The sequence below is a fragment of the Triturus cristatus genome, chromosome 12, assembly GCF_964204655.1.
Source record: "Triturus cristatus chromosome 12, aTriCri1.1, whole genome shotgun sequence".
Taxonomy (NCBI): Eukaryota; Metazoa; Chordata; class Amphibia; order Caudata; family Salamandridae; genus Triturus; species Triturus cristatus.
In genome coordinates, this window is record NC_140595.1 from 222646256 (window position 1) to 222660063 (window position 13808).

Here is a 13808-nt window from a genome sequence, read left to right on the forward strand (position 1 = left end):
TGACACCTTTACATATCTGGGTGTCACTCTGGGTAAGAGGTTAAATTGGATACCCCAGATAGATTTATTGGCCCTTAGGCATAACCAACTTGCAGGAGCCCTATTGAAATAGCATCGACTCTCCCATACCAAACCGGTAGGGCCCGCGATAATGATCTATAATGGAAAGATCAGGGCATCGAGACTCTATGGTGCAGAGCTATGGGGCTTCGAAAATTTAACTCCCCTAGTTCTAGCTCAAAATAAATTCCTGAGATCCTTAACTGGTCTTCCTCAATCGACCCCCCCTAAAACCACTACTCCTAGATTTGGGTTGCAATGCACTTGAGGAGATTGCCCGCTTTAGACCCCTAGTGTATTGGAAAAGGCTTTGGACCACTCCGGAGCTATTACCATACGCAAATGCACCAAAATACCTAAGAGAAGTAGACACGTCATGTAAAATCAAGTGACTACAAAAGATTAAGTGCTCATTGGTTGATATGGGGCTTAGCCATTTGTGGGAGGATCCAGTAGGTAATTTGTTTCCATCAAAAAATGATTATAAAGCAATCTACTGGAATATGGTCACTTTTAAGTCTATGTCATTGGTGAACAATACCTCTCTGATAGGCAGTTTTCTGGAGCATAAGTATGAAATCAGGTCTGAAGCTTACTGGGATTTTATTACCAGACCATGTGACAGGAAATTGTATCACCAATTTAGAGTTGGCTCTCTCTTCATAAAAACGTTTACGTCCAAATGGCGGAATGCAACTGATATTAAGTGCTCCTCGTGCCCACTGATGGATGAGTCCATTCTGCACATACTGTTTGCATGTCCTGCATATAAGCGCACAAGATATAAATGGCTCAAGCCGATTTGTTCAAATCTTGGTACAAGATCATGCAAAACAGTACTTCCTATTTTGAAAACAGATACTCGCAAAGACATAGTAGTAGCAATGGCAAAGTTTTTGAGCTGGATGTGAGATACTCGAAGAAACAACCTGCAGGTTATAGTTGTCCCTGCTCAGCAGTAAGGTGCTAGTGGCTTTCATATATCATGTGGAGTTTAATGTACATCAATTCTGTTTTAAAAACCCATATGTTATGCTGTGATTTTACGTGAAAACTGCTGGAATAACTTGTGTACTATCATCAAATGTTAATTTTTAATGCTTTTACATTTTTTGTATATTTATTCTTATATTCTTAACAAAAGTTTTATCTCAATGCTTGTCTTTAAAAGAACTATAAGTTCAAATGTTTTGTGTGTGTTGGTGTGTCTTTTATGATTGAAAATATCGAAATAAAGACCAAACTGAGAACTGAGAACTTCCCAAAAATTGGACAACAGAGGGAACAGTCCCTAACCCCAGGGCCCTTTCATTTACCCGCATTCTGGATTGCAGAAGTGTGTGAAAATTGTGTAGGGTTGCTTGATTGCACATGCTGCTTTAAAGAGGTGATAGATTAAATGAAATATATATGGTTGCGGGCGGTAGCACGAAACTTTGCACTCGGGTATGCAATGGAGCGGCAGTACAGGGATGGGGATTTTTTTTAATGCTCGTGGCCGGCAGTAATGTAATGAAGGTAAAAGTGTGATAATCAGGGATGTTAGCACAGTTTTTAGAGTAGTGCAATGATGACGCGGAAGAGTAGTTCTTTGGTCAGTAATGCACCATTGTGGGGTTCTTGGGAAGGGAATTTTAGTACATTATTATATGCAATGTTATTGAGCTAATGGGGTGGTTATGCAGTGCCGGGGAGGACCTGAAATTTTGGGGCCATAGTTATCATGTGGTGCGTGAGATGATAGTTTGCGGATGGGGTGGTAGCGCATTGAGAGGAGTGGTAGTGTGCTGAGGCCTTACGATGCTAGTAGAAGTGGCCCCTGCCTTGTTGCTAGTTGGAGTCAGACACCTCTACTAAGCACAAAAGGCTGTCCGCACGGCTGTCATTCGCAAATCCTTGTTCCACTGCTGTCATTTCCTGGGACTAACGCCACCATAGGTAGACCTTGGACAGGGACTACTTCTGCACACACAATGCAACATCCAAGCCCACAAATATGAAAGCAATACTACAATGACTTGGCGGAGAAGAGGCTGAAGGCATCCAATGCTCCCTGTATTGGTAGGACACCGGGGAATGGGCGGAGGATACACTTGCAGCCCAGACTTCTGCTGTTTTACTGGCCAGATTTTCCCCGGGATATAGATCCGCCTCACTCAACCAGGGTCTATAACTCAAAAACACATCTCAAACAAGGAGCACATTTAAATTATACAGTTTTATTCATTATTGTTTTCACATTGTTTGACAAGGATGCCAAGGTACATTATTTATATCTTTCAGTCTGACGGTGAGAAAAGAGCTTTGAAACCATAATAAATTATTTTTATTTACATTACAAAGCCTTTAGAGGTGGTAGTTTTTAGAATCTGGAAGTGAATCATTTACAGTACACTCCTAACCACTTCATATGGTGTGCACTGTTTTAAATATGCAGCGTTTCTCCCATACGTCATAGAAATAGCGGTTTACTAGAACCGGAGGTTGGAACCAATTGTCATTAGGTTGTAGTCGGGGTTAGGTCATGTCAGCCACCTCAGGACCTTGTCATTACTCGTTTCCTGTCTGCTCAATTTCCTTGGTGGTGAAATACATTTTTAAGATTTAAATACAATGTTGTGTAAAAGGAATGTGTTTTAGCGACCCCTCGACCGCAGTCGTTGCACTGCATCGGTGACAATATATTTAAACATCATTCAAGTTCATCCACTCAACTTTCCCCATAAACCATGCACTAAATGAAGACAACATTGTCTCCCCATTCACTTGACAAAAGTAGTTCAGCTGTCCTGGCTCCTTTTGATGGAATCCTCCAAAGGAGGGCCCCAGCTTCACGCACTGGGCACATGCACTGGTTTCACGGACCGTTGTATATGGCCACAGCAGGATCCCGGGAAAAGGAACACAACTTTACAGTACCGGCCTCTGTTTCTTTGTTCCACTCAATGCCCGCAATTACACAAATAATGCAGTCCTCTCTAGAATTTGCCCTGGAGATTCAGTGGTTTCATCTCCCTCCGGTGACACAATCGCCAACCACTGACATCCTATTGACAGCATTCAATGATTATTGCTCGCTCCTGTTCTAAATCAGACCTACTATAACACTGGTCATGCTGTATTCTACAGATTGTCAAGTGGCCAGGTTAGAGTAAGGTACAAACACATTAAAAAGCAGCCTTCATAGGACCATAGCAAAACCTAGGCTTGGAGGTCCATCCACTGCTTATACTGTCATTATTCACAAATGCTTATGATCAAGTTGTCCAGATTCCATCAATACAATATTTTAATCCACATGGTCTCCACCCTTAAAAATGGAAATCCCAAGAAACAAGCATATATTGTTGGCCGAGAGGCCACCATAGTGGCACAAGACAGGAATTTTGGAAGGTCTGGGGGGAAACACTGGCTGAACTAACTGTTGCTCAAAACACACCTCAAAGTTGCAAAGAAAACTGCGATGGATGTTGGATATGCTTATGGAGAAGGGATGTTTCTATGCTGCCATCGCCCACTGTGCATTGTGACCACAGCCCTGCAAGTGGATGGCTTGTGAGGTGCGAACCACCTTGTCACAACTAGTGAGCATTCGATCCAAGTTAGCTGGATGCATTAGTGAGCAAGCCATGCCTGTAACTGCATAGTGCAGATGCTGCCTGAAAAGTTCAAGGCTGATTTCCTGCAACACTGAACCTACAAAGATGATTCCAGCCAACACGCTCAAGACATTTACCCACAAACCGTTCCTGACCCTGACAGTGAGTGATAAGAAAGTAGTTCATATAATTTCCAACACAGAGATGTGGCAAGCAGCCTTTTAAATTTAAAATACGTGACTCGCAGTGCATTCTGGTACATTTACAACCTAATGGAAATACGCCATTTTGGTCTAATTATATGCAGGTTTTGCAGGGCAACTGTGATCTTCCATTTTTTTTACTTTTACATATTTGTGAAATAGAAAGTGCTTATACGTTATCATGCTGTATTTATAATAACTGGTACTATTTATTTATTTATTTGTTTGTAAACGCAACATTCATCCGAACTGGATATCACAGCGCTAGGAGAGCGAGATCCTGACTGAGGGTGGAGTATCAGAATTATTACCTTTTTGTTACTTTATAACTATTCAGAATATTTCCTATCATTACTAATTCATGAGAAAGTGGCTGTAAACAGTGCTTAGAAGAGATCACCAACTCATCTGTAATGAGGAATTGGCAATCCTATTTGACAATCATCATTTGATGAAAATCAGGTGACGTTGAAGATACTTAAACGGCCATTCTTCCTCTCCCGCCATGAGACGACTGTAACACACATATTTTTGGGCCAAAGTGGAATATAAGTTACACTGTGCTTAAAGTGGACACAGTGTTCAATTTAATAAAGTCCTGCTGGTGGGGTGGGAAATCAAATTTTCAAAATGCTTAACAGCTGAAATGTACCCATTATTTTAATCCATTTGTGCAGCAAAATTGGGCTACAAAGAAATGCCCAAATGTGCTCCACAGATCAATCTGATAAACTTGTATAATTCATTGTCTGTACACTTTGGGGCATATTTACTAAGAGCTTGTGTTGCCCTTGGTTGATGCGAGTTATCGAAGCCCTTAAATGGTACTTACTAAGCCACCTTGTGTGACTCTGTGGTTTAGTGAATCAGAAGTAACACAAGGCTTCGCATATCGTATGCACTGCCTTGCATTACTTTGCGGCAGGGAGGTGTTCAGAGGGTGGAGTGTGGGTGTTCACACGTTTCCACCATTGGTTTTTGACAGAATCCAAAATTTATGAAGTCAGGAAACCTGGCATTGCGGCAAAATGCTGCACCTCCATGACTGAGGCATAACAAGGAGAAACTTCTTTATTTCCCCTTCATGCACAAAAACAATCCTGCTTACAATGCAGGCACCCTTGCACCATGGCATAAGCGTGCCTGCGTTAGCACTAGGCTGCCACAAGTGTGCCAGCCCTAGAAGGCATTAGAAATGCGCTATATCTTAGTAGATGTGGCTAATTTCTGCTGTCGCCCGTTCACACAACGCAGCCACCAGGTTCTCTTGCTGCATTGCATTGCAGGAAATATTAGTAATACCCCTTTGAGAGGTCCTTGAATAACCGCACAAACCGCACACACAGGCAGTTTGAGAGGTTTGTTTCTTTCTCACCGATTATTGTTTCGCTGCAAGAAGCTCTTGAGATGCCCAAACTGGTTAGTTTTCAGTTCGTGGGCATTTGTTTCTTCTATAGCAGGCAGAAGCGAATTATATATATGTTTACTGACTTCGGAGAAAACATTTTCAACAGAAAAGGGAAAATCTAACAGCATATGAATCATTTGTGACAAGTTATGCTAGTTAAACCAAGCAAACATTGACTTTAGGCTTTATTGAATCTCTGAGGACGCATTGTAAACCTGTGATTAAAATAGGCCTGTTAGCGTATTTGAGTGTAGATAGCACATTCATGGCTGTGGGTGATCGGGGTAATGCTCCTGTGTTCTGTGGAAGTTGCTCCCAGCATTTCAGTGGTCACCCAAGACTAGGTGCGCCTGTCACTTGCATAATGAGAACCCGAGCATATGGTGAACGTCCTTAGCAAATCCTGGACGTCCTTGGCATTACGTTGCCATTCTTGGCATGGTGGCCACCTCTTCCTCCTTACAATATATTTTGGACACAATTGTGACCCTGTCACGTGGTAACCATTTCTAGCAAATGGTACATGTCATGGCATTTTAACGGCGGACTCTGGCAAAATGCAGATCACTGCATAGTACTTGCAGCCTTAGCATTCTGAGGGCATTTATGCCACCATTGTGACAACTGGAGCAGTAGAGGTGCCCATCTCAGAGACAATGGTGGAGAAGTGTGGCTCAATGATTAGAGCGGCAGACCCTCATGCAGAGGTCTAGCCCGGGACCAGGGTTCAATTCCCCGCCTCGGCGGGTCTTGGGCTAAAAAATTCCACGGACCTGATCATTCTCGCCTCGGTGCCATTCCAATCATGGAGTCCCACTCTGCAACTCTGGGCAATAGCTTGCTTAATCTCCACAACGGCCCCCACAACGCTAAGGATGCCTGGCCTCCACCTTGGGGGTGCCCAGGAGTGGACGCCTCACAGGGAAAGCCAGGATGGGTTCCACAGCGGTATTCGTACAAGCGCCTTGAGACCCTTGCGGGTGAGTAGTGCGCTATACAAGTATCAATTTACATTTACATTTATCCATGATATAAAGTTGGCCATCCTTGGTGTAATAGTTTCCTTGACAGAGAGTGGCCATCACTGGCACACTGTGGGCAACCACAGCATTATGGTGCCCAACACTGGCATGAGGTAGCTATCCTTGGAATATTGTTGGCATCATTGGCATTACAATACCCATCCCTGGCATTAAGATGGTCCTGTCAGGCATAGTGGTTGTTATCCTTGTCCTATCGGTGGCAATCTTTGGCATAATATTAGTTTTGGCATAGTGTTGGCATCCGATAGCCTTCTTTGGCATTTTTGTTGACATCCCAGGCGTAGGCATTGCCAGCACAGGGATAATGGTGGCTCCCCCAGGAACACAGTGCCAACCGTTGGCTTGCAATGGTCATCCCATGCGTAGTCATTGCCAGTGCAGGTAGAACAGCGTCTGTGCCGGGAACACAATGCCTTGGCTTGTTATGGGCATCCTTGGCATAGGATGACTATCACAGACATCTAGCGGCCTCATCATCGCACATGGAAGCCATCCCAAGCATGAGATAACAATGTATGTGTAATTTTTTTAATTCCGGCCCTGCCATTCCCAAGATGTTTCTAAACTGTAAAATCTAATTGAAAATCTCCTTGGGAGGAAGGGTAAAACGTTCCTGCTTTTAGAACACGCTACCCGGCACCATCTTTGTCTCCAGCGTTGTTACATCACATCGAGACCACTAAATAAAATGTATGAAGATACCTTCCATATTTGTGTTCATGTTAGTTTGAAATACGAACTTTCAGTATTTGGTGAAGAATCAGGATTTATTCTTGAGAAAGATGTTAGGGTACTAGTGAGTATTAGACTACACGGTCCAATGAGGCCTTTAGACATGTGATGAGTTGTTGGAACTCACTGGTTCCACGCCTGCACCTTTGAATCTGGTGAAATAGTCTGGCAAAGATAGATGTGTGCCTGCCATCGCCATAAACTGATGCAGAGGGTAGTGGGTACTTCCATTACAATTATGTACCAGAATGCATTGTGTCCTGTCCTACCCACTTTTCTGTTTCACTCAATTTAAAAAAAGTATGTTTATGCTCTTAAACTGCAATACTTGCTGGATAATGGTTCAGAGTTTTGTTAAATCACAGAATGGGCACTGATTTTGTTTATGTAAATGAGCAGTATTCCTTTGTCAAATCATATTGCCTTCTGGTGCCCCAAAAAATCACATACTTGTGACCTGGGCAGCTAATCAAAGAGGCCTATACTGCGTTTCAGTCATTGGATGGCAACAACCAATCATGCATCACTTGAGAAACAATATTACAAAACCGCCCACAATTTATTAGTCGAGAAGACCAAAGTCTGTTCAATGGTGGTGATGTGGATACAGCCGGATCTTAATTCCAAAACAAAGTTGTGACGACTCGCTGGCGTCAGTGAATTCCTTGTTATGTTTTCACTTTAAATTCTCCTCTTCACTAACTGCCCCAATACACAGTTAGAATTCTACATTTGTTTTCTGCTTGGTGGGAGCGCCATCCTTGAATGTAGAGAGTTGTGCATTAAAGATGGCATCTCCAAAGGGGCTTATGTTTTGGTCCAGCGGATTACGTGGCTAGGGCACAGGGCCAATGAGATCCAAGGGAAGATTATTGCTTCTTCTCAGTGTCCTCTGGGATTAATGTATTGAAGGGGCGGTCCCAGAGAGTGCTGGTGATCCCAAAACCTGGAGACAAAGGAGGTGGGAGAAAGAAAACAGAATTACTGGAATAATGTTTATTCTCTCTCCATTTTCTATAAACATCTACAATTTCCCTTCCATTTCCCCTCTCTCCCTGACATTTGGAAAAACGCTTTCAGTTCTTAGATTCCTTCATCTTACCAACACTTGAAATAATTATTTTCTGCTTCATGTGAAAACCTGAAATTACATTTTCAATGGTGAAGGATGAGTAAACAGGATCACTGTTAGAAGAACGACAGACAAGGATCAGGCATAGCTGGAACATACAGTGCCCTAAACTGACCTTGTTCGGCAGAGGTAATAAGTACTCAAAATATATTATCTCTTCCAAGACCTACAAACCACTGGAAGCTATGAGCTGACATGGGTTTTGTAACATGGCTGAAACAGTCCCACTGAGAATCTGACTCCTACGAGGAGTAATCGGGTAATATTCCACAGTGCCAAGAAACGTTTACAAGCATTCATTTAAAATAATTTTTTAGCAAAAAAACATATAAAAGGCATAAAATGGAAACTTAGTTGCTTGGGCTTTCTCCCGTGACTAAATAATGCATCCAGGGTTCAATGAATAGTATTGGAAAGCAAGGGACCATTGAAGGCGGATCTGGGGTTAGGGGTGAGGGGCATTGTAAAAGGAGGAGGGTCTAAGGTTGCCTTACAATGAGCTATCAAACTATGGGGGTCACTTGATAGTGGTGACAGTAGAGAAGATTTGGAATAGGGACTATATTGAGGTACTGATGCTTTTACATAATGAGGTTAGGGCGAAAGAAGGGTCCCAAGAGCGGAAGAGGCTGAGTCATGAGGAGGCCCAAGGCCCCACTCTTAATTGGACGTTCATAATTCATGGAAATGTATACTTTGAGTGTTGTCTGGAGAGGTGTGTGAGGTTGGACATAATAAGGAAAGCACAGATTCATGTTGGTGGTTTGACCTGGGTTCAGTACCATGAGGGGATTAGGGCGGTATCCAAGAAGATTCAGAAGGGATATGGGGGGGGGGGGGGGGGGGAGTCAGACTGTAACCTCTGGCTGCAGATGGCCCCACCCCCACGTTTGTGACAGAGTACCCTATCTGCCAAACTCTAAAACTGGTCTTTTGTGATTAGAAACAAATCTTGAAAATGCTCTTTTCTCCGACCTGGGGAATGTATATCTGAAATGTCAATTGAAAAATACCCTCCAGTATCAGCCCTCACCTCGTCCAAGATAATATCACATTGCAAAGATCAATCTATTTGTTCTTTATCGTGATTTAAAGACCCAAGCACTATGATGCCTAGAAGGCAACTTAACTAAGTTAAGGCTGTCAATTTCGTTGGAGTGAATTTGCAGAATATTGTTATCATTCTTAAAAGTATAATATTATTTACATTTAGGTAGCTTTGTTTATCAGGCCATGCCAAGAAACCTGCTCGAGGACTGATAATGTGCATCTTGGCAGACACCAGATCTGTACGGGCGGGCCAGGTCTGCAACAGAGGGTTTGGAAGGTGTTGGTCCCCTGGCTTCTCTTGTTAAAACTGGAATCAGGGTCTGGTCTTTTCAGCATCAGATTTCAGGTGACAAAACTGTCGCAAGAGTGGAGATGCTTGACTATCAGAAGGCTTGGTTTACATTTCCACTGCCTACCCGGTTTCTCCAACAGTTTTCTAACCTCATCCTACATGGCATTCCATCCTGAGCAGTTCCTGCTCCTCTTTTCCTCCCCTACAGCATTTTCTACTCTTTATGAGCCTAAACATGTTCATGCTTGGCTGTTCCTCTGCCTCCTCTTGTTCAGACGTCCATATTGACAACTTCCAACTACCTTAAATCTGCCTCCACTATTGCCTGATTTTACTGCTCTCACAAAAGCCTCATTGACTACCCCTACACATACTACTCTCCAACGCTTGCTGTTTAAAAAGTTCTCTCATCAAAACATTTTTCTTTTTCAACTTTTTTCCAGTACAGTCCAACTTTGGTTGGCTTTCCTATCCCTTCTTCTTACGTCATACGTTTTCGGTCTACCAGCTTCTCTTTATTTTCAGCACATCTTCCTTTTCTTTTTTATCTATTTACTATTTTGTTTACACCAAAATCACAACAACAAAGTGGAGGATCTGTCCACCTCATTCAGCAGTTTAGTAACTTTCTGAAAAGTGAAGCTCTGAACATCCAGATTAAGGGGCATATTTACCATTATTTCACGCAGCACAGCAAGCCACCTCGCTGCGCTGCATGAAAGGTAAAGTGCAAGAATGTGCCGTATTTAACATTATATGCTCATTCCTATCCTTTCCTTGCGCTGGCGCCACGCAGGCAACTTTCCAGCACAAAAACAATCCTCTGAAGCATTTTCCTCTTTCTATTTGTGCTGCAGAATGTGAAAAAACACAAGGAGCAGGATGAACTGCTTACTTGTAATCCTAGTTCTCTTTCAGGGAAATAACCAAAGTCATAAGCACTGAACATGTTATGTTATATTTTATAGATATTTGTAAAGCACGCAAATCACCCACATGGGGTCTCTTGGTACTCCAGCAGACCACATAGATCCAGTTTGGTAGAAATCTACGGATTGAAAAGTCATGTTTTTAGGAGTTTTTTAAATGCGGCTAGATAAGAATAGTCTAGACCATGTGTGGGGACCCCGGAGTACTTCTTAAATATTATGGGGCTTATTTACAAGCCCCTTGCACAGCCGGTGCATAACGTTTTTTGGCACACCGGCAGCGTAGTGTGCTGCTCCATATTTACAAGGCATGCAAAGCCACCCTGAGCGGCTTTTCAGGGACTTGTAAATATGGCCCCTTTTTACGCATCACTTTGCGTGAAAGGGGAATTCCAGGGGTCTTGTTGTGGGTGTTCCCACGCAACACCCATGTATTCTGCCGCATACCCATTTTGTAAACTTGGGAATGCGTGAGAAACCTACCCTCCCCGGGTGAGGCGTAGGGAGGCGCAACAATGAGAAATATTTTTATTTCTCCTCGTTTTTGCCTCTTTAAATACATGCTACATTCTGCAGCAAAGATAGAAGGAGGTGATTGTTTTTGTGCAGGAAGGTGTCCCTTCGTAGCGCACCGCGTGCCCACCGTGCGTGCACGGCACTAACTGCGTAAGGTGGCGCGCGAGCGTAACGTGTTACGAAAAATTAGAGTTAAAAGTACATATATATCTATGGCCGGGGAGGATCCGCGCACCTTACCCGCACCGTAAGCGCAACCTCCTCGATCCGATCGCGCACCCTCCCGATCGCGCGCTGAATGCTAACTGGCTGTCGAGTGTCTGTCTACATTCAAAACCAGGAACTGTTGGCGGCCATTTTGGCGGCGAGACTGAAGAAGCAAGGGGAATAAGTGTGTAAAACATATAAAGGGGGCAGAGTGGAAATACTCTGACCCTCTAGAGGTGCTTAGGGGGTCTGGGGATCCCTTTTTTTTTTTTTTTAAACGGCGATATGCGCGCACGGTGCGCGCATCCTATCGCGTTGGGTGCACGGATTCTCTCGCGTTGGGTGCGCGGATCCAAGGAAAAAGAAATTGAAAAAAGACAAGAAATCATTGGTTGTATGACAACTTTCTACACTGAAAGGTAGGGTGTATATTTCTGTTTTTTAAAGGCATTATTCTTATTGGTTAACAAAAACTGATTGTAAGGAACATTATATATGATAAGCTGATATGTTGAAAAGTCAAGCACACTTGCTGTCTTGTTTAGCAACATTGTGTGCTGAACTTGTGACCTGTGTGCTCAGTGCAGTGTTCCATGACCTGTTTCTATGGTAACAGGCAGAAGGAAGATTGGGGGAAGGGTTGAAATGTATTTCATTTGGAGAGGGTTGAAATGTTTAACCAATAGAAATGTGTGTTTGCTTTTGAATTTGTGTGAAGGATTGTGATTTGATGTTTACATGTATATGTGTGGAAAATGAAAGGGAAACTTTACCATTCTTTGTTTTTGCTGAGAGGTGCACAGTGCAGAGATTCTGTAAAAGAAAATCTGGTGCGTGACTGATATACTTCTTAATCTACAAAAAGGTGAGTTATTTAATTGTGAGGGGATGTATGTAGACTATTTTGATTTTAATCAGACTAATGTATTTCTCCTGCTAAAGTGTAGGGAGTACTTTTTTTCTCTACAATCTTATTGACAGTGTGTGTGCATGTAGAAACCATTCTGTGATAAGCATTCATGTGTTTGCAGACAGATAACTGTGCTGTTTTTATATTTTGGTAGAATTAGAAACCAGTCATTGTTTATGAATTTGTGAAATGAGTTATGTTTCTATACTAAAATGTAGTACTCCTTCTAGATGAAGAAATGTGTTTTGGTAAGCTGCTAAGGATAGTGTTGCTTGTCTAGAATCACACTGTGAGTCTGTGTGCATTTGGGAACCACTGTGAGAGAAGCACTTGGTAACATCATGTACTGACAGATAACTGTTTTAAACCTGTCTTGTTGTCAAGTTTTAGTAGCATTAGAAGGCAGTTTTTGATTATGCTTTGATTAAATGAGTCAGGCTTTGACACAAAAGTGCAGTTCTGAAATATGTATTGTGTGCAGCTCCCTTATCACTTCCACAGTAGTGAATGATTTTTGGTAAACTCCTAGGTATAGTGGTTCTTGTCTAGAATCACACTGTGAGTCTGTGTGCATTTGGGTAAGGATTGTGATAGAAGCATTTGGTAACATTGTGTATTTGCTGACAGATAACTGTTTTAAAACCGGTCATGTTGTCAAGTTTTAGTAGCTTTAGAAGCCATTCTTTGCTTATGCATTGATAAAATGAGTCAGGGTTTGACACTAAAGTGCAGTACCATGTACTATACTCTTCACTGTGCCAGAACTGAAAATGTTAAAGTTTTACCCAGGCACTGTCCTAGCAGTAGTCTGATGATTTAGTCAGTTTCCAAGTACTCATGTTGTGAACCATACATTACCACATAGACTGCTTCAAATGTCTATGCAGTATGCATGCAGTCTTCTTACATACTATACACTTGTCTTTCAAATCTTCAATTCCCTAGTCAGTATCCATACAGTCCAGCAAACATCCTGTCACTCCCTTTGCACTCCTCTAGTGACCCATTCAGTACCAAGTACTAATCCATTCACTGTGTCAAAAGCCAACCACTTATAAATTCACCCAGGCACTCTCTTTGCTGTACTCTAATCATTCCGGCAGTTCCCAAGTACTCATGCAGTGAGCCAGGCCTTAGCACATAGACTGCTTCAAATGCCTATTCACTATGCATGCAGGCCTCTAACCACCTATACAGTTGTCTTTCACACCTTCAATTCCCCAGTCAGTATTCATACACTTCTAGCAAACACCCTGTTACTCACCCAGTGTGTCTCCTTATAGTAGTGTAATTATTCAGTCAGTTAGCATGTAGTCTTTTAGTGAGGTAGGCTTTAGGGCATGAACTGCTTCAAAGTAGTATGCACTATGCATGTAGTGTTTTAACCATCGTCACACTTGTGGTTCAGGGTTATAGTTTCTTAGTCAGTTTTTATATAAAATGTGTTTGTACAGTAATGGAATAGTATAAATTTGAAAGTTATTAAAATACATTTATTTGTGATTCTTTTTTACAGATACAGAATAGGAGTGTTTCTCATCCATTTGCACTCTTCTAGTGCAAGATTGTTTAGATGAAGGGTCCTTCGGTGTTTCATCATACTTGCCGTGCGAGTATTTCTTGTTAGGATGCCCTCGCAACAGAACTCTTTTGCAAATCTAGCACGTGACCAAGGTGGCATTGATCTTTGTTTGCCCCTCAGGAAAAGTAAAAAATTTCCACGGCAC

General features: G+C 42.4%; 1 protein-coding gene across 1 annotated transcript in view; it reads right to left on the minus strand.

Moving 5' to 3' along the window:
- Window positions 1-2259: 2259 nt before the first annotated feature.
- The window catches only part of FA2H (fatty acid 2-hydroxylase), a 756208-nt gene continuing 744659 nt past the window's right edge, over window positions 2260-13808 (minus strand). The window contains exon 7 of the mRNA XM_085637797.1: window positions 2260-7991. Within this exon, the coding sequence (XP_085493923.1) occupies window positions 7915-7991 (77 nt within the window). The 3' untranslated portion in view covers window positions 2260-7914. The remainder of the gene's footprint in view (window positions 7992-13808) is intronic.